Here is a 20999-nt window from a genome sequence, read left to right as displayed (position 1 = left end):
TACTATGCAAAATTCTCCAGCTGATGTTCAGTAGCCCATGACTATTTTTTGTCAAGACGAGGAGCCTCTTTCAAATATTCTCCAGTAACGTTGCTCATTTCCCCTGCTACCAGAATTCATTAATGGGAACCCTATTGATGCAAGGCTTTTCTCTTGGTGTAGTTGATAGCATCAAATCCTGAAGGTCAACAAACATTGTTTTAAGAAAGAACATTAATGTAATATTAACATTAATTTTACAGATAACTCTGTAAAGGAGTGTTGATGGTTTTGCTGCATAATTTGTGGATGCATTTTGGAGCTGCCTGGTGGTCATGGATGTTAGTGAGTCAAACACATCAACAAGTGCTCAAGGGCAGAGTACCCCTGCCGAAACTGCAGGTACCACTAAATTAGTAACAATTGACCGGAACAAACTGTAATTATGGTGAAAGAAAACCTTTATAATGTTATTAAGTGTTTTAGCAACAAAGCATTAAAATACAGAGCTAACATACACTTGTGCAATACAAGCAGTCTAGTAACTGTCGTAGAAACAGCCATTTAAGTAATGGAGATGAAGCGGCTTTAAGAAAGAGTGACGCGGGAAGTCCACCATGAAGAAGGTGCTTGCCATTTACACAAACCTGATTTAAGTGGAAATCTTGTAAATATGAACATAAAATGATAAAATTTGATGTGTAGGGAGACACCCTGCTACATTAAAGTATATCCAAATCAGCATAACAGACTAAAAAAGTTGAAAAATTGCATGGCCTCAAATCACAGCTCAAATTTTCTGAACCCTCCTAAACAGAATGGCCTAAACCATTTGATTTTCCAGCCTGAATTTCTGGTTTCCCAAGTTACCCTAGTTTCTAGATACCCGTGAATGTACCCTAAACATAGAAGAAGAGTCAGGGACAGGAAAAGGCATGGTTATGAGTTAGGATAAGAAGCAGGTTTACTCATGTGAGAAGATTTGGTTTTTCACCTGATTTGATGCCTATTAACTAAAGGTAATTTTCAGCCACTGTTGAAAGTGGAAAGGCAAGAGTGGACAATGTAAGTGCTAGCCCATATTATTTTGTGCGTGATTCTGGTACTTAGTGCCCTACATTTTAGTCTTCATGTATCTTAAACCTGGTGCACTTTTTTAAAGGTAGTAACAGTAGTACTGGTTCAAACAACTCAAGAAGGAGTTTTTCTGACGCATTAAGTCGTCCTTCTACAACCCAAGGTTAGATACTATAATGCTTTTTTATTATGCGCTGCAAGTGAGATGATGTAAATCCTTTGTTTTGATCTGCACTTTAAAAACACATTTTATCTGACTGTCAATACCTTATTTAGTACTAATTGAGGACCCTTTTTTAAAGTCAACATGAAAGACAGGACCCCATTTAATGTGGTCATCTGAGTCATACAATGGGCTAGCCATTTTTGCAGGGCAGAGGCAGTATCTTTATTTCTCAGTTATTTTAAGACCTTGAGTATTGGTCCAGTCCTGGAACAATCAACGTCCTGCTCTGCAGTCAAGTGTTCTACTTACTTAGCTAGATCAGCCTACCACACACCCCCTGCCAGAACCAACTAAATAGCACCAAACGTAGTAAAATTACCTGGTAATGATCATTATTACACCCACTTTGAAATCACTGGCTAACCGTGCAATCTGATTGGCTCTCAGCAGTGTGATTTATTCCTAAATCGCACCATTTTTTGCTCTAAATCGCGTCTATTCCAAATCGCGTCATTCATGTTCTAAATCGCAACATTTCTGTTTTAAATCGCACCATTTTTGTTCTATATCGCATGATTTCTGTTTCGAATACAAAATGAGATGTAAAAGCCTTTTTGTTTCGGCTTTTTAACAAACCGGCTACTCGATCAATAAAATATTAATACTGACTAAATTCTGCGATTTCAAAATGGAAGTAATGAAGTGGTAATTGAACTTCGTGTCGTGCAATTTTGGTCTGAAATCATACTTGTGATTTCAAATCGAACTCGCGCTGCGCGCTCGTTCGATTTTGAAATCACGCGTATGATTTCAGACCAAATTGCACTCCACTCAGTTCAATTACCATTATTTATTACATTCACTTTGAAATCACTGGCTATCCGTGCAATCTGATTGGCTCTCAGCAGTGTGATTTATTCCTAAATCGCACCAGTTTTTGCTCTAAATCGCATCTTTTCCAAATCGCGTCCTTTATGTTCTAAATCGCATCATTTCAGTTTTAAATCGCACCATTTTTGTTCTATATCGCATCATTTCTGTTTCAAATACAAAATGAGATGTAAAAGCCTTTTTGTTTCGGCTTTTTAACAAACCGGCTACTTGATCAATAAAATATTAGTACTAACTAATTTCTGCGATTTCAAAATGGATGTAATAAAGTGGTAATTGAACTTCGTGTTGTGCAATTTTAGTCTGAAATCATACTTGTGATTTCAAATCGAGCTCGCGCTGCGCGCTTGTTCGATTTTGAATGTCGTATGATGTCAGACCAAATTGCACTCCACTCAGTTCAATTACCATTATTAATCATTCATGTTTTGGCATTGATTTAACAAATCATTAACATATACATATAGCCTGTAAACCGCTAATATTATCAATGTTCAAATGTATAAAGTACCGTCAAATCACTACTTAATTGATACGTTTCACCATTCCAGACGTCATAAATCTGCACTCTGGCTAGGATAAAGAAGAACTCTTTGGTATCTTTAAGTTCAAAGAACTGTCTACTAAAAAGGATTTCTATTATGGAGCTGTCTTAATTAAGTTTTAACCCTTTTCATCAAACGCTATACAAAAGCAAATTTGCATGTATGTCAGCTTTGGTTTTATTTATAAAAATTTTTCTTGTGACCACCAGGCAACTGTTGTTCTTTTTATGTGCCTTTTTTTTACTGTAAAATTATCTCAGAAAAGCCTTTTTGGGAAAGGTTATAAAGTTGTTGTATAGTGTATCCCATTCCCATGTTATGCCTCTCTTAGCCCTAGAGTAGATATGTCAGATACTGGAGACCAGGAATGCAGCAGTGGTAGAAAACGAAAGATTGGAAGTTTCTGCATTTAAGATTTTCACTTAATGTTTTGCTCCCTTGCCTTTTGTCTTCAGCTGCTGCCTCTGCTGAGGATCAAACTGATCACAAGCGCAGGAGACTAGACACTATTGGAGATCAAGCTAACAGTGAAGGTAAATAAAACATTGCTTCCTATATACATTACGTTATACATTTTTACAATTGTATCAAGATAATGACTTATATTATTTGTTTTATCTGTGGCTTTTATATGTGGTACTGAAACACTTCCAAACCATTATCTGGTCATTTCTGTGGCTACCGTGCTGCTCAGAGCTTTACAGTGGCATTAAAAATAATAGCTTCAGTTCTCCTTCCAACTGTCGAAAATTGCAGACAACTATCTCAATGCAGTGCTATCACAACAACAGAATGCTGGGCTCAAGACGGTCACATGAGGAGGGAAAAATGCATGTGCTTACCTGAGATAATGCTTGACAGTAACCTGCCTCAGTGCTCCATCAACATGCAGGTGCTACCCTACACAAGAAATGATGGCCAAATACGCACTTACAAAACACTTCAAGAATGCCACTAACAAGACTTTTGCCCCTTGGTGTTGAAAACTTTAAATTACATTTTACTGCATGTTATGCGCAAGTGGCAAATAGAGGTGAGGTTCCTGAGGGCACCCAGGGTCGATATGTAATGACACCCCAAGATGCTAGAAAACCTGACTGGCCCACCCAAAAGCGCAAACCAGCCACAAGCCCTAGCGCCATGCCCAAGAGATATCCAGGCTTGGACCAATGCAACCCAGGGCAATGAAGGGGGAGCTCAGGGCACCTAAGCCACAGTTCCTGGAGGTCCAACCTGCATGTAAGGCACCTATCTCCAGCCAAGACCCTTATGTGCTACAACTGGTTGGAAACGTGATTGATCGCAGGATTGAAGTGACTTGCCGGCCAACCCTCAGGGGTTAAATTGTGATTGGGAGACATCTAGCAGACACATGGCCCCGACCCCACTGCTGTAACTGAAGACAGTTGACAAACAGTGCAGCAATGGTATCAAACTTTGGTCCTATAAAGTGTCAGATTAACATAAACCCATCACAGACTCATGTCAAACAAAAACTCTATAAGTTGTGGCTTTCACCCAGGGCTTCACAGCGAGGCTGTGACAATTTCTATTAACTGGATTAGGGTTGGATCTGTGGATGTTTCTTTGGCTGACGAAGCCAGCGACCTCAGTGTGTGGCTTGATACAAAGCTTACTATGTCTACTCATATAAGTAAGATGTGTGGAGCAGCATTTTTCTACCTTTACAATATTCGTCACTTAAGGAAATTCGTGTCTAAAAGACACTGAAACCCTTATTCACATGTTCATTACTAGCATCCTTGATTACTGCAACAGTTTATTCTACAGTTTGCTCAACAGTCTTACCTTAAAGGTCCAGCGAATTCAAAAGGCATGTGCTCACTTGGTATATTCAGTGCCTAAATTCTGTCTACGAGATCTGCACTCGCTACCTGTGAGCCAGCCCATTGATTTTAAGATCATATTAATTACCTTTAAGATTTTAAATAATATGGCTCCTTCTTATCTTTCTTCTCTTATTTGTGTTGCTACACCTTCGTGCTACAGTCTTCGCAGTTCTTGTGATGGAACCTTATTCCGCTTTCCTCCAATGAAATCATCAAAGACCCTTGGGGATTGCGCTTTTATGTTTGCTGCCCCAAAGTTGTGAAGCAACATACCACAGGACATAGGGATGACCACAAGTCTATCATGTTTTAAAATTAAACTGAAAACGTTTTAATTTCCAAACGTTTTTTCATGACTAGGTTCTTAATTTTTACTTGTCTTACTTTTTATTATTTGTATGTACTGATTATTATTATCTTTAAAACTTCTGTAAAGTGCAATTGAGCATTAGTATGGAAATTGCCCTATATTAGTGACTTGACAATTATTATTATTATTGCGGGCGACAAGAGGACCTTCGATCGTTGTTGCCCGCACTCCGTAACCTTTAGTTATCGCTAGTTGTTGTTATAGGATTTTAATAGTTAACGTTGTTATCAATAAAATATGTTCGTTGTTTTTATTATCATGATTATTATTAAATACAAAAATAAAATGATGATATGATTGTCGCAGTGGTGATTGCAATTTAACCAATTGCAAATTACCCTGAAAAAATTTTTCGTGGCTTGAACACAATTCAAGCCCATGGCCTCTACGTCAGCGCAGCAGTGCTCCACCAACTCAACAAATTGGCCTACTCCCAATTTATGGGTCTTCATAGCTCAGTTGGTAGAGCACAGCAGTGCTAACGCTAATTTTTTTTCGCGTCAATTTACAATTGTTTACATTGCCATTATTACTGCAACGATCACATCTTCATTTAAATTTGTATTTCTGCAGTTCACATCATCTTCATTCTGCATTAAACTTCATTTATCAGAATGTCTCAATGTATTTTTGCATGGCTATTTAATTGCTTTTTTGTTTTTACTTCTTTTCTATGGCAATTAGGTGTATTGCTAGTTAACCTAAACCCACTGCATGGGCTTGGTTTTCATGCACTGTTTGATGTATATCTTTCAGAACTCGATTTCAAAGTTGTGTTTGCCCTGGACTTCTCCAAGACAGTGTCAACGGAAGACTTTCAAAAGGAGTTCAGATTTTCTCAAGATATTTCCAGTTGTTGGAAGCTCCCCTCGGAGAGTGCAAAGACAGCGCTTGTTGTCTATGGGGAGGGTGCTGATACAGTACCCATAGATGTACATTCAATGGTAATATCTGTTCCACAACAAAGTGACAGTGAATTCAGAAGGATGGATTTGGCCTTAATAGAGGCTGCTACCCATTTCAGTGAAAATCCAACTCAGCAAAAGCTCATTGTGCTGATAACTGCTGGAAAACAGCTCTCAGGGGCAGAAGGAAGTGAAGATGACCAGGAAAGGCTGGAGTCAATCTCTGAAGTACTTTGCTCCAGCAAAATTAAGGTTATAATTGTGCCAGTTGGCTGGGAAACCGACTTCAAAGAGCTTGGATTAATAGTGAAGCGACCACAGTCGCTGTTTCCTCTGGAGTGTTTTGATGACATGACACATGTTACTGCCGAGAAAATTGCAACAGCCATCAAAGCCACGATAGGTGAGATCTTATTATCTTGTTAGAAATTTAAGGCTGACATACACATACACACTATAAGAACAATTAACCAACTGTACATGTAGCTGTTTGCATTTTCACTTATGCTAACAAACAGTCAAGTGGTTTAAGCTGGCAAATTGTGTTACAAATGAACAACAGAACTAACTAGACTTTAAAACGATTTTCATTAAAACGATGTGTTTCTTTTTAACATTTAGACATTGAAAAATTTGCAAAGGACAGAGTGTATAAATTCCAAGATGTCCCTCAGGAGGCAGGACTGTGGGAGAACATAAGTCTTTGTTCTGATGTCATGGAGGGAGCTTGGTACTTGCTATATGATAACAAGAAGAAACCCTCAAGGTCAGAGACCGTCAAGAAGTTTATTCGAGAAAGTATTGACAGTTTTCATAGTACACTTGTAACGGAAAGTAAGATATGTTTATCACTTGCTGTGTTTGGGAACCAAGGGGTTGGTAAAAGTTTTTTTCTCAATTTTCTTTTAAACTGGGGTTTACCTGCTGATCAACAAGTAGAAAATGGGCCTCTTCCTTCCGCAGAAGGAGGTAGCCAGACACCACTTCCGATATATGTTAAATACGGAAAAAGAGTTAAGGTTTTGTTACACAAGCAGAAGAAAGGTGTTAGTCCTGAAATTTGGTTCCCAGAAGCAAACCTAGAGAAGAAGACCTTGGAAGACGTGAGAGATTTGCTAAGAAGAAAATTCCAAGAATTAGATCAACACGGAAACTCGCAAGATTCAAACGTAAAAGACGAAATGCGTGTTGAGCTTCAAGGACCATTTCCAGTTTTCCATGGGCTGAAAAACAGGACGATGACAAGCTCGGGGCAATTAGAATTAGAGGTTGATGTAGAGTTCGTAGACGTTCCTGGGTACGGCGCTGAAACTGGCAATGATTCGATAAGTGTGGAGCTAAGTAAAGCTGATGTGGTGTTGTTTTTCGACAGTCAGGGCCAACTGTCAGGAAGGCCAGTGTCAGCTGAAGACATCGCAGCAATTTTTCGAAAACATGACGAGTTTGAATTTACCCGTAGACCGAAACTTGTTCATGTAGTCAATGACAGGAGAGTTCCCACGAGCAAGTCATCAGGCAACAGAGATCTTTTGCTGCAAAAGAAGGAGGAGGATCTCTCAAATGCGTGGGACCTGTTTCTCGAATGTAGCACTTATGAAGACGAAAGAGGAAAGGTTCCTCAGCTTAGTGGAGAGGCCGTTTTGGAAAAATTGCGGAATGAAAGTGAGGTGGTGTATTTTAATCCAGCTGAGCACTGTAGCCTTTTTAAGAAGTTGAAAGAAGTTGTTAAACAGCATGTTGAGCATGTTATGATAAAACAAGCAGTCCATCCATTTTTGCAGAAAGTCCACCTAGCTGCAAAAAAGCTCAAAAGTCGAATTGGTCGGAACTTGACTACAGAAAAAAGGAAGAATAAAGCCATTGCCATCAAAGAAGGAGGGGTGATTTGTGAAATACAGCCAGACGAGAATGAGGCAAGCGATCTCGTGACATCTTTCCTAACTCAAACGGAACTGCCTTTGGATTTAGGTAGTGACAGCCTTTTTAGATTCTTGCACGACAATTTCATGTGTTCAGATGAAACGTCGCGTTTCCTTTCAAATTTGCTAAGACGATCACTCGAAACCTTCGCTAATCGACTGATTTACACCTTTAGGAATGCCATCTGGTCAACATCCCAAGAAGCCCCATCAGATCTCATAGAAGTCGTTGAGATCTTGTGCGAGAGCCGAGTGCAGCAATTCTTTTCTAACAGTGCTTCAGCCTACCTACGAGATGTTGTAAACAAGGGGAAAGATCGAAATCCCTTTAGCGGAAGACAAAAGACTGCTTGGTCAAAAGCTAACGGTGAAGGAAAAAAAGATCTGTTCAAAAAATTCCTTTTTATGCTCCTGAAACGCACCTATGAATTCCTTGAGAAAGAAACTGGTGGCAGACGACAGAAAAAGAAGTCACATTTCATCTTAACAGAGCAACTTAAACAAGATGTGAAAGATTTGCTTGCAGTGCGATCTCTTGATGTTGATGCTTGTAGACCTGCTCTTTTAGAGATGCTGTATAAACATCTACAGAAAGTAATTGAATTTTGCCACAAAACCATCCGTGAGATAAACCCCCATCCGTCCTTAGATATTCAGAAAGATATCTCACTGCCTGAGAAAATGGTAGATAAAGACGAAAACAGCATCGTACCCTTACAATCTGGTTATGAGAAAATCGTTAAAGAGGTGAAAGATCTCCTTCGTAAGTCTACTGCAAAGGCGGCGGCTGATGCCATTCGAAAACTGGAGACGAAGTTGAATTTGGGCAAAGGTGGCTTGGGACTTCCAGGCAATGTGGATCATCGTCTGTGGGCAAAGGTGTTGATTAATGTTCTCAGTGACAAGGATCATTTTAATATCCCACTTGAAGATTGTTTCCTCGTTGACCATGATGTTGCAGAAGTGGGAAACCTTTTGACGCTGGCTCAAAAACATGTCTCTGCTTATCAGACGTCCGGTGTAAACTGTAGAGTTGTACAAGAATCTTCCCTTTCTGACGATGCCATTCGTTTGAGAAAGAGCGCGCAAGAAAAGTACTGTTTGGAAGTTCTTCTCACTCCCCAGATGATTACCAAGCTTGATGCAATTAGCAAAGGTTTTAAAGATCCTTCGCAAAGCCTCGCACCGATTTTCATTCCAACAATACGGCCTGGTCCAACACCAGAGATCATAGGAAACTACTTTCTTGAGGAAGATCCATGGAGTAAATATTCTCAAACGAATGAAAGATTAGAGGAAGAAGACCAAAATATGGTTGGTGAAGAGTTTAGAGCACAAAACGGTAGTTCTGTTCTTAACATTTTTCTGGTTGTGGAGCCACATCACTTAGAAACTGTTCAAGCCACAATGGAAGGACTTAAGCGGCCTTCTATGAACAACGTTAATCTGATGTACGTTGTTTTGCCGCAGAGAGGACGAGGAATTGGTGTCACGAGGGCAGTTATTAAAAGCCTTGCAGAGTGCTTCAGATTTTCACTGTACTGGACTATTGACGACGATATTCAGTTTATGTATCAATTTGACGGGAACAGCCGCAGGTGGTACAAGTGCTCAATCACCAGGGGACTTCTGTTTGGACAGCGAGTGTTTCAAACCTGTTTAGAGAAGACAGTCAAATATTTGAACGGCGACGAAAGGCATGACGTGTACGAAGATGCAACCAGGGGTTGGGAACCGTGGACCAAACGGATAAAGCGTAGTGCCAACACACTTCTTATTAATGACAGCTCTTTTTTGGAGGTGCAAAGAAATCCAAGCCTTTTGCATTCGCCATTTGTTGAGGCAGCAAATGTCTGTGGTGGTGATCCTGTAAAAGAAAAGAAAATGATTGATTACGAACGCCAATTTGTTTCGGAATGCAGAAAAAGACTCTTCGAAGACACTGTCAACCACATAGCTGGCGTGTCCCTCGCTCACGAATCAAGCAGACGGTATGACTACATGAGCAAGTATCCAAAAGCTGACTATATGTGTAGTGAGCAACGATACCAAGTGGTTCTGCATAACGCTCCAGCCCTGAAGGGAAGAAATTATGTTACTGATGAAGTGCTTTTCAGTGACGAAGAATTTCAAGTTAATGATGAAAGCAAACGCGATTCCCTTTATTGGGGGATCAGAGGAAGTACTAAATCGTTCTGCCATGCACTGAAGGTCAGTGGTGTGATTGGCTATCAAGTGATACGAATCGTCCACAGTCACAACAAGGCGCTCCGAAAGGTCTTCACCAGGACTCCTCCTATTCTTAACTTAGATGAGGACGAGGAAGAGAATGACGACATAAACATGGAGGATGATTAAAAGAAACAATTACATAATAACGAGCCGCAGGATTGACTATCCATATTCAGTTTGATACACTTAATTATGAGAAGGACAGAGGTAGCTTTTTTAATTTGGCATAAACAACATTTGGGTTTGTCAGAAAGTTTCAGCCTTATGCTGTAATTTATTTCAGGCATTTCGCTTACTCTGAATAATTGAATTGACACTGATAGGAACATTGCCTGTGTCTTGTTGAAAATTTGCGTGTAAACCCGGCCTTGGTTTTTACCATTAAGATTTTTTTCAAAAAAGATGAAGCTGATAGAAAGCTTCAATTTCAGATAACGTCAATGTCGGTTTTGAAATATACACTGTATTTTTTTGAAGTTTGTATGGTCATCTGGCTGTCCAGAATGGAATATTAAAATACGTTGATTGTAGACACAATACAATTCAAACTAAACTGTAACGAGAGATACTTGATTATGTACGTACGGTTCAAAGTTGCTTCTTAAAAATTACCAGTGTCTGGTTTCCTATCACAGCAATTGTTTGTATGGGTTATATAATAGGCTCCTTTGAGAGGACGAGTGCAGGCTCCTTTCCTTAAAAGGAAAATTATCTGCTTTTGTTTTAATGAGTAGCGCATTTTACTGTAAAGGTACGGTAAAACGGGCAACAAAAACGCGCAAATTGTTTTGCAACATTGCTGCAGTGCGATGTAGCACTTTTTATAACCCATGTTTAAACCTGTCTTGCAACAAATAAAGGTTGCTGCAACTTTCGTGGATACCGACTTCTTATTGGATAAAATTACGCTAGAATAATGCCATACACGGGAGTTGTCACATGCTGCAACACAAGATTGCCTTGAGCCGGTAAAACGCGCAACATATGCAGATTTTGTTCCAAAATGTATAGCTACTCTCTAGTTACTGCAACAACTTTTCGTAACCTACAACAACCTGATTTGTTGCAAGACAGGTTTGACTGTGGGCATGACGCGCAACATCGCTTTTCAAATAACTCATTTTGCGGCAGTGTTGCAAAACAAGTTGCACGTCTTTGTTGCCCGTTTACCCTATACCTTAAGCAAAAAAATATGAAGTGCGTCGTGTTAATGTAATGTATTGATGTGTTTAAGTCCATTGGAAACAAACTGTTAGGTACGCATTTGTCCTTGGACGTTAACGTAAGAAGTAGGTGTGGCGTTTTAATATCTGCTAACGTGGAATACCCGAGTTGAACCAAAGCGAAATGCTGTCGAACCTCCATTAAACAGCTCTTCTTTTAAGTGGCTAACCTTTACTAAGTAGCCCATTAACAGAGTACAAGTTGATAGCCGTGTCAGTACCTCCCTGTAAGTAGATCCTTTATCAAGAGACTACAAGGGTGCTTGGGAAAGACGAAACCAACTCAAGGGGGTTCAAGAAAATACAATGAAAATGTTCACCACGCGTTTACAGTGCAACAAACTCAGCTGGGTATGTGTTTTAGTGAGTGTGCTCGTAAGCCAGTTGAAAAAGATGACATGAGTTCACATTTCGTAGCTTCTTTGCATCCAGTTGGGTTCGTTTCAATGTAAATGGCTAAACGTCGTAAATAAAAAGCTCTTTTTCATCTTTTTCCAATGCATGAAGTTGTTGGTTTTTAATGCCATATTGTTTGTAATTGTATCATTTAGCGATAATCTATTTTGTTACTTTTATATTTTTTTGGTAGTTTTAACTAAAAAACATAGATACACTGGAACCCCGTTAATACGGTCACCGATGGGCCAAAAACGTTTGGCCGTATTAAGGGTTGACCCTATTGACAAGGTTTTTTTTTGTTTTTTACCAAAAAATGTGAGGTCGATTTGCCGAATTGATTTAACGAGGTGGCCGTAAGACTGGTTTCCACTGTAAGTGGGAAATGTACACTTTGTTAAAGAGCTGCAGCCTTGAATCTCAGATAGTAAAGACAATAATGTTTTGAATGTCATCTAATCCCACAAATAAGCATCTATTAAATCCTTCTCGGCAAGTTTTTTCCTGCGGTTTTTACGAAATCTCCCTGCAGATTTAAAACTGCTGCCACTATCTGTAATCAACTACTGTACTTTATAATTTGTGTTTAACTTCAAGGTCCTGTTGGTTGTTTGTAGAAAATTTCCACTAAGTTTTATTGTAACTAAACAGTTTTTAATATTTGATGACCTCCAATTGAAGGTTTTAAATCGGGAATAGGAGTCTTCTATGGTATTAAAGAACGTTATCGTTTAGAAATTGAACTTAATTTGTTGTCAAACCAGTTATTCTAAGCAATAAATGTTTCTGCTTGATTGTTAAGGTTTTGAATCGCTTATTCTGTATTAGGAAGTTGTATGATAAACCAACACATGAGTTTTTTGCAACAGACTCCTTTGTCCGCGAGCAACATACATTTCTTCCCAAGGTTAATTCAATGTCAGTAAACAAACTCGGTGACTTAAAAAGAGCAGTTATCGGCCTACGCCATTTGCTTTGTTTACCGCCTAATTCAATAAAGAATATCCTCTTGTTTTGATAAGCAGTGTGAGGAATTCTTTTTGTCTGCTCTAGAGTTTTGTTTAAGGACGCATTTTTAATTAAGTTACCATCGCTTCCTCAAATTCACTTCGATGTTTAGTGTGAGATTGCTACCATTGATTCCCAGGGATAAGGCATTCCCATTGCATCTATTGTTTGAACTATTCTGATTATTCTAAAGGGCATTTGGCGCGCTTATAGTTGTTATGGAGAAGGGCAGTCCGCCTATAACGTTGATGGGTAGACGATGAAGGGTGCATTATGTTAACCAAACGGGAAGACACATCGATAAAGATGTAGCCTTTCCCATTTCATCCCAAGAAGTTTCCAGTCAGAAAGTTTGATAAGAGCGTTATGAGATGTAACTAAAGCTTTCGTCTGGACTTGAAATGGCTAAACTCCCATGAAAGTATGCTACGGAATAGTCCAAGAGAAAATTTTGGCTCGAAACTCTGGTTGTTCGGTCTAGAATGGGAATAACGGAACATCCTCCGCCATTCTGAAGAGTATTCGTCCTGGATGACACCTACAGGAGTATTGCAGATTTCTGAAAGAAGAAGAGAAGAAGGATCAACGGTTAATTTCTTTAATGGCTCAGGGGTTGACTTTGAAAAAAAAAATAAAAAGATTATAATAGTCACTCGTTTGGGCCATGGGACCAAATTGCTAATTTTGAAACTCAAGAGACGAGGCGGTTGATATACGTTGTGTGAGGAGCCTCGTACGTTATAGGAATGAACGCTGAAGGTTCGTTTTTAAAGCCTCTGGATATAGATTATTCAGAGATTTGAATACATCAATTGCAAGTTGCTTAGAACGTCTTTACTCAAAGGTATCCTATCGTAGGTCTCGGAGAATATCTACAGATGTTGCATTATTATCACTAACGGTTATCATTCTCCCGACCGTGTTTTGCAATCTCTGGAGTATGTTACGCAGGTACCCCCATGCACCCCCAAACCTTGGAACAATAATCAAAGTATGGAAGGACTAAGGCGTCATACATTCTCAGCAGGGTGTTGCCAGGCACCAGGGGACGAATACGTTTTAAGGCTCCGAGACCTGCATATACCTTTTTACAGGTAGCATTTTCTTGGGAATACCTCCCCAATGCCTGGTCAACCTCTATTCCCAGTTGTTACACATTGTACTCACTATCTGTCTTCTCATTGGCTAAGCAGGGGCGTAGCCAGGATTTTTCAAAGGAGGGGTCACAGTGGCTACTCACCAGGCCCAGAAGGCCCATATTAACTAAAGACAAGAGCCGTTGACGAAAATACTTTACAAAAAACCAAATTTTAAAAAAGTGGGCTTTTCAACAATGGCCAAGATATTGTCATGGCGTTTTCGCCACCTGAATATTGTAGGTTGTTTGCTCAAAGGAAGGCCTACCAAGGGGGAGTCACAGGCACCCCAGGACACCCCCCCCCCCCCCCCCGCCCCCCTTGCTACGCCCTTGCTAAGAGCCTAAAGCTAATTTTGGAAATCAGCGCAAACTACAGATTAGTTAGTTATCTGCTGGCAGATAATTGACTTATTTGTAGGTTGCGCGCGCAATGCATGATTTCCAATATCAATTCAGCTTTCTTGCGACGGTGTGTTTGTCGTTATTTTCTTCAAATCAATGTATAACAAAACAATTATAAGATTCGGTTTTTGTGATATCCTAAATAATCAAGGTCTTGGTAAGTGTTATCAGCCTCTGCCTTCGGCTCCGCTGATAACACTTACCTCGACCTTGATTATTAAGGATATCACAAAAACTTCATCCAATAATTGTTTAATATCTGTAGGTAGTCGCCCGAGTCAATTGCTGGCTATCAACAGTAAGTTCAAGTCCTCATTTTAATACCTTAGTCAGTAGTGGCTTCCAATAATAAAATATTGTGTCTATTTGACACTTAACGTGACTCTATTGGATTGCAGCCACTTTTGAACCTCACTTAAGTCTTTATTTAATTTTTTTTAGGAGTTGTGCGATCGTAAGCGAAAAGAGTACCTATGTATTCTGATGATAGCGCGCATTCTTTGAAGGTCATTTACATAAATAAAAAAAAACACGGGTCCAAGTACAGATCCTTGAGAACCCCACAGCTGATATGAAGGTAGTCCGACAGAGTTCCAATGACATAATGCTCTGAGAGCGATTTAATAGGCACGATTTGGGCCACTGAACTGCACCCGGGTTAAGACCATTAGGTTGCAGTTTTTTGAAAACATTATGCTGTAGTCAACGGTATCTAAGGCTTTTTTTTAGATATAGGAAGAGCACACTGTTAATTAGGCTATCATCAATTTGTCAGTACCAGTTGCTTATAGCTTGAGTGGAGGTGGGAGTTTGAAGGTGCAAGAGGTAACTCAAGGTGTCCTCTGTTTGAAGCAGTAGAACTAAATTGTCTTCTACTGACGTGTATATATACTAAGATTGAATTTGGTACGGCCTTACATATCGGAGATGCTAAAGAGACAGGCTGGTTGCCTTTCACTTCTTGGGGTAGCCTGTGAACAGGCTCTCTATCTGGGGAAAGGGTGAAAAAATCGCAAGGAGAGGGAAAGGAAAGGTTGAAGTCATACCCCCAACGTGGTACAAGCGGGGGCAGGGTTGATGGAACCCCTCCCTAGAGTCTCTGATATGTTGTAGTGTTTCAAAAAGATTTTACCTTAGTGGAAAGTCTTTGATCTTCTCTACAAGATGAGGTATGTTTTATGGGTGGTGGGGCTGATGGAGGCCTGTGACGTCACCAAACATGGTCGCCATCTTGGCCACCATCTTGGATTTTACCAAGAGTTAAAAAACGGTCAAAACGGCGAGAATTGAAGTTGAAGTACTTCGCTTCATTTTGTGCGTGTTATGTTTTACTTAAATCGTTGAAACAAGTTAAAAAAACAATCATTTACACTCAAAAATGGCTTGACCACCAGCTATTTATGACGTCATATCAAGAGAGAATGAGCTTGGTCATATCTCGTAACCAAAGTAACCGATCATCACTAACCTTGTCTCAAAATGCGTGAGAGGAATAAACAAACAGCTACTGAAAGCTTCAGGTGCTAACGTTTAATTTTGTTGGAAAAAGCTTAGAAAAACTTCAGAGGGGGTGGCATCCACCCCCCTTGTACGTCCAAGGGTTAAGCTTTTGAACTTCCAAAAAGACTATACAATAGATATGACCATTTTAATAGCAAGTGAAAGAGACGAAAATAGCTGAGCCCGCTTGTTAGAGATGTGTAGTTGAGAACTTATCGCAAACGAGACAAAAGAGAGAGTGCCGGCTTATATATTTACCTTTGGTGACGCTAAAATTGGCTACTAAGTATATGTTTTTAAAACTTCCTGTTTATTTGACGCAGCCATGCTGCGTGTTCACTGTATTAATTCCCCACATAGTCCCCACATAGTCTGTTTTTGGCCACGAGAGAGGTTTATTTCCACTGTAATGAAGAAAGAACAGTAAAGAGCCAGGAAGCGAAAAAAACCTCTCTTCCACCTCACCTGAAAATCTTAAATAAAAACTGGCGGGTAGGTGGGTAAAATATCTTACAACTACCAGAAACCCTACACGTAACTGAACTGAAGCTTTTATGACAAAACTAACTGAATTCTATACCGTGACGACAGAAATTATAGACAAGGGTGTGTCGCGTGGCGGATAGCAGTTAATCTCTTTGCGCTATGGCGCCCCAAGAGAGGAACTTAAACAAGAAAAGGGCAAATCTGTTATCGCTTAAAAGAATGCTGGCAAACATTGTTCATCATGTCTCATACTCTCGACTTTAGTTGAATGGTTTTTACTTCAATTTTAGATTGTGTGAAAGTGAAAAGAAGTATTGGTTGAAGCAGATCAAGCTATTTCCGGTTGAAGGTCAAGTGATCACTGGTAGAACTCTATCGAATCCCTTTGGCTGTACCGCTGTGTTAGCCGGCCGCTGTCGATGCTCAGTCGCTAACCTGTGTTCAGCTGACGGATATTGAGTTCTGTGACTTCAAAAACGTACTGGAAACGTGTTTTATTGCAGCACAATGCGTTATTGGCCATCAAGCGTGTAGGTAGGTACAATATCTGTTCACTGAGTGAATGCTTGGGTAATTTTTATTAGCTACTAGTCGCTGCTTTATGTTTTAAGATTAAAGAGGACTTCGGCAAAGGGGAAGGTTGACCTGGCGTACAGTAGTTGAAACATACGAATCGTAAACTACTCCGACCTTCGATTAAATACTTTTGGTGTATATTCATTTTAATCTGAGATCTGATGGCAAACGAAGGAATAATTTAATCTCTGTGATTCTAAGTTGTGCATGAGTTGTTGTGAATGAGTTGTGCGTGTGCCTCTGGCATTTAGATTGTTTTGCTGTCAGCCTTCAGTGAAATCCGTCAAGTTACTTATTCCAACGAACACGTTCCGACGCAAAACGTTCCTTTTAACTTTCCGTGTCAACTATAATTTTTAACCCTCCGATTACAAGGAGTAAATTGTCTTCTCAGAAATTTGGTCGCCACGCCGACGCCACCCTCCAATAATTGCATACGCTTTCTGGCTATGATATAGACAAGGTCAGTTAGGCAGGTAGTAAATAAACTGAAGCTTCGATTACACCTTTCCGGTATATTTTCACTTTCAACGGTGAAGTAGTATTCTTGTATTTGGTGCATCTTAAGCAAATCTTTCATTCACATTCAGCTAGTTAGGGAAGGTACGTTTATTATTGGGGGAGGGGGTGGGCCGGGGCTTCGGAGGGGAGGGTCATCAGTAAATTTTTTACAAATTGGGGAGGGTCAAACCTGTTTTATTCTCAACCGGGGGAGGGTCACAGTTTTTTTGGCAAGGAAAAAAATACTCCATGTCGCTTCTATTTTGTATATACAAGCAAAGCTACCAGTCAAGATTAATCTAAATTATTTGCAGTTATCGAAAAATTTATATATCAAAAAACTATCTTTTCCCAACTAACATAATTGTCTCTCTCGACCCGTTTCCGCTTTCGCCCATATTTTGATGTTTCTGCGCGGGGTTCTGGTGTAACATCAGTCTCCGGTGAGGATTCTTCACTTAAGCTTGAACCAACAACTCGATCTACTACATCACTTTGCGAGTCAGTTTTGACCTCGGAAAGTGATGAGGTCACTTGTTGCCTCACATTTCTAAGCGGGGGCTGCCGAGGTTGTTGACGCTCCATTGAATTGTACAGCAAGCTGCCAATGTGCGCTTTGATCATTGCGACCTTTGCAGCTTTCTTCCCTTTGAAGGTGATCTTGTGATGGGAAAAGTACAAGGATAGCTCGTCCACTCTCAAGGACGACAGCGTATCGGAGTTGTACAGTCCAGCTTAGTCAATGCCATTGTACTGCCGGTTCAGCCGTTCCATTCGCTCCCTTTCAGTCTCCTCTTTCTTCTTCTCCTTGCGCATTTTTATCTGGGCAAGGTGTTCAACATACTCTGCCACAAGTTTTTCGGGGACAATGTATTTATCTGAAAACTTTCTAATAGCCTCACTGTCCCCACTGACTAGTTCACTTTCCTCAAACAATCTCTTAATCTGAGCTCGAGGCTGGAAGTCGTCCGGCTCACGGCCATTGGTGGGGGTTGCACTCCAAGAGAGATAATGGAAGGTTGGCAGCTTGCCATAGTCGGGATATGGTCGTCAAGTTGGAAGTGGAGCGCTGGTAGTCTCATCCTTCTCGCAAAATTCACATAGTTGGCCATTTCGCTCTTGACACAACATTTGCCTATACTCCATATAAAGCTCTCCTTTCTCACAATGAAGGCTCTCAAATTGTTCTAGCTTGGAAAAATACCCAAGTGTGGCGAAAGCGTTCCTTGTAGGGACAAGTGGTCCAAAAGGACAGGTAGAATTTTGGCAAAGTACTATTTGAGAATTTAGTATATTCGCCCTTTGGGTTCGGGAACCTTCATCTTTCCACTTCTCGCTTTCACTTGTTCCCGCAGCCGATGTGCCACCAACAGAGTGAGAGGAGTAGTGGGCATCCTTTTTAGAATGGCGAGTCGGCAAACAGCCACAGTAACCACAAGTTGTTCCATCTGACCTCATGAAATCCTCGCATTCACCACAAGCACATTTCCCTCTTTCTATTCCTCGTACATCCTTGCCCATTTTCAAGTTTTCACCGTACAATCACACGCCACGCAATTAACTACTTTGTGCGCAGATGAACGCGGTTATATGAGTAACACTTCCAGTTTGTTATTTTCATTTCCGGTTATTTTTGCCTTGGATAGGTAGGGGGGAGGGTCAGATGTTTTTGTTTGGGTATTTCTGAAGGGTCATGCATTAATCCATTCCAGGAAATGGGAGGGCCACGACTTTTTTCGCAAAAAAATTCTAAAATACCCCGGCCCACCCCCCCCAATAAAAAACGTACCTTCCCTTATTGCCTAGGAAGGGTAATCAGTAGCGACCGCATTGCAGCCGGACACCAGCATCTGCTAGTAGCCAATTCTGCTGCTCGTAGGGAACTTTTCCTTTTTATTTCCACAAGGTATAGGTCTCAAAGAGGTCTAACTTGTTTGCTATTGCTATCGGGAAAAGCCCTGTTGTCGGTTATCACAAGGAAAGTTGGCATTGGCGAGAAAAAAGCTTTATCGAAGCAAATTTATTCCTCACAACAAGTTGTGCCGAAGATTTTATTTTTTTCATTGTCGCAGTCTTTTTGTTTGTAACGTTTGGGGTAATGCTTGAGAAGTACATTCGTTGTGGTAGTGGGTGCTGTTACTCAATAAACTTTTCAGTCGGGAATTTAATTTATTGCGATCCATATTGCAGGGTAAACACATCGTCGTGAGGAATGCGAATTTGATATCGCTCTAAAAAGAGCAAAATATATGGTAGTAGTTCATCGTTCTAAGAAGAGAATCAAATTTCTAAGAAACGGAAGCGATTAGATAGAAATTGTCAATCACGCCAGTATTTCCCACTTTCTAGGAAATGAGAAAATAAGAATAATTTCACACTGAATGATTTTGCCAGACTTGGATGTAAAGGAACGTACATAGAAATAAACCACGCACATGATGCTTAGAATGTTTCCTTTCAGTTATGGAAACGTGAGTTAAATCTTGAGAATCAGTGATTCATCAAAGTATTTTCCCTCCGTATGTATATATTTGAACCCCTAATGAAAATTTGGTGGCCACACAGACCCCACCCTCTATGATTTGCATACGCTTTGTCTATGTAAATTAATTTGACTATAGATCAGCTTCTCATTATGCACTGTCTAATAACTACTAAGATGAAAGCTTCGATTATGCCTTACACGATTGTTTTATTTTTATGTTTAACGGTCCTCAGAGCAAATGTTTGGTAAGTAGTATGCTTTTATGCAGCACTTCTTTGATCTAAACATTTAGCACATTTTCGATTCGAACTACGGTTTTTTACTTAGTGTTAGCCGTCTTAGCCAAGGGGGGTTAGCCAATTATTAGAGACCTTTAGATTCTAAGACGAGTACGACTACGAGTACGAGATTTTCTCAGTACTAAGTAGCGCTCGTTCGTGAATCATTTTGGCGGGAAAACGTGGTAGCCGTCTTCATTCTACTATGAGTTTTAGCGTGATGTCTAAGTGGCGGAAACAAGATAATTCAGATGTTAGAAGTTTTATCATTTTGCGATCGGGAGAGCGCGTAACTTCCTTCACTAAAGATAACAGCGCTAACTTTTCTAGTGAAAAATGGTAAAATGAAGCTTTCCGGGAAGTCTATATTTTGAGAAAACGCGAAAAAACTTTTAAGTCAAATCTCGTACTCGTAGTCGTTCTCGTCCTCGAATCTATTAGAGACCTTTAGATTGGACGACGAGAACTACTACGAGTATGAGATTTGATTTAAAGTTTTTTCGCGTATTCGCAAATTATAGACACCCCGGAAAGCTTCATAGAATTTTTTTCCACCAGAAAAGTTAGCACTGTTATCGTTATTCGAGGAGGTTGAGCCCTCTCCCGATTGCAAAATGCTAAAACTTCTAACATTTCATAACTTGTTCCCTCCGTACGACACTCTCGCTAAAACTCGTAGTAGAGTGACGACGGCTACCACATTTTCCCGCCAAAATGACGCTGGTTCACGCGCGAGCACTACTTACTATTGAGAAAATCTCGTACTCGTAGTCGTTCTTGTCTTAGAATCTAAAGCTCTCTATTAAAAGGTCTCTAATGACGGTATTGAAGTCGGACGAGAAAGCTGACTTGCCTACCGATTTAGCTGTTTTGCCTAGGAAACTGAGTCATAGAGTGTCTAGGAACTATGTCTCTCTATTTTTGTTTGCGTGTAGATCTCGTAGATGTTACTTTTTGCCGCTTCTAATGGAAGCGCTTTGTATTTGCGTTGTCTTTGAAGCGCGAACTTCAACAAACAACAAGCGAACTTTTTCCGTTCTAATGACGAACCTTTTTCTAATATGTATACGGG

The 20999-nt window shown here is 40.1% G+C and overlaps 1 protein-coding gene across 1 annotated transcript; it reads left to right on the top strand.

Annotated features, from left to right (window-relative positions):
- Positions 1-314: 314 nt before the first annotated feature.
- LOC140941964 (uncharacterized) lies at positions 315-11855 on the top strand. The gene is made up of 5 exons (XM_073390963.1): positions 315-381; positions 1142-1219; positions 3114-3191; positions 5635-6186; positions 6405-11855. The coding sequence occupies exons 1-5, from the start codon at positions 315-317 to the stop codon at positions 10058-10060; spliced, it is 4431 nt and encodes a 1476-aa protein (XP_073247064.1). The 3' UTR covers positions 10061-11855.
- Positions 11856-20999: the final 9144 nt, after the last annotated feature.

Source organism: Porites lutea, chromosome 6 (assembly GCF_958299795.1).
Source record: "Porites lutea chromosome 6, jaPorLute2.1, whole genome shotgun sequence".
In the NCBI taxonomy this organism is placed as follows: domain Eukaryota; kingdom Metazoa; phylum Cnidaria; class Anthozoa; order Scleractinia; family Poritidae; genus Porites; species Porites lutea.
Note: the sequence above shows the minus strand (reverse complement) of the source record. Positions and strands in the feature narration are given on the sequence as shown.

What these genes read in the sequence shown, in the direction of transcription:
- LOC140941964 (XM_073390963.1), top strand. Translation starts at nt 315, where the DNA reads ATGGATGTTAGTGAGTCAAACACATCAACAAGTGCTCAAGGGCAGAGT. An exon ending in TCGTCCTTCTACAACCCAAG is followed by an intron (nt 1,220 to 3,113) that starts GTTAGATACTAT and finishes TTTTGTCTTCAG; the next exon opens with CTGCTGCCTCTGCTGAGGAT. An exon ending in AGCCATCAAAGCCACGATAG is followed by an intron (nt 6,187 to 6,404) that starts GTGAGATCTTAT and finishes TTTAACATTTAG; the next exon opens with ACATTGAAAAATTTGCAAAG.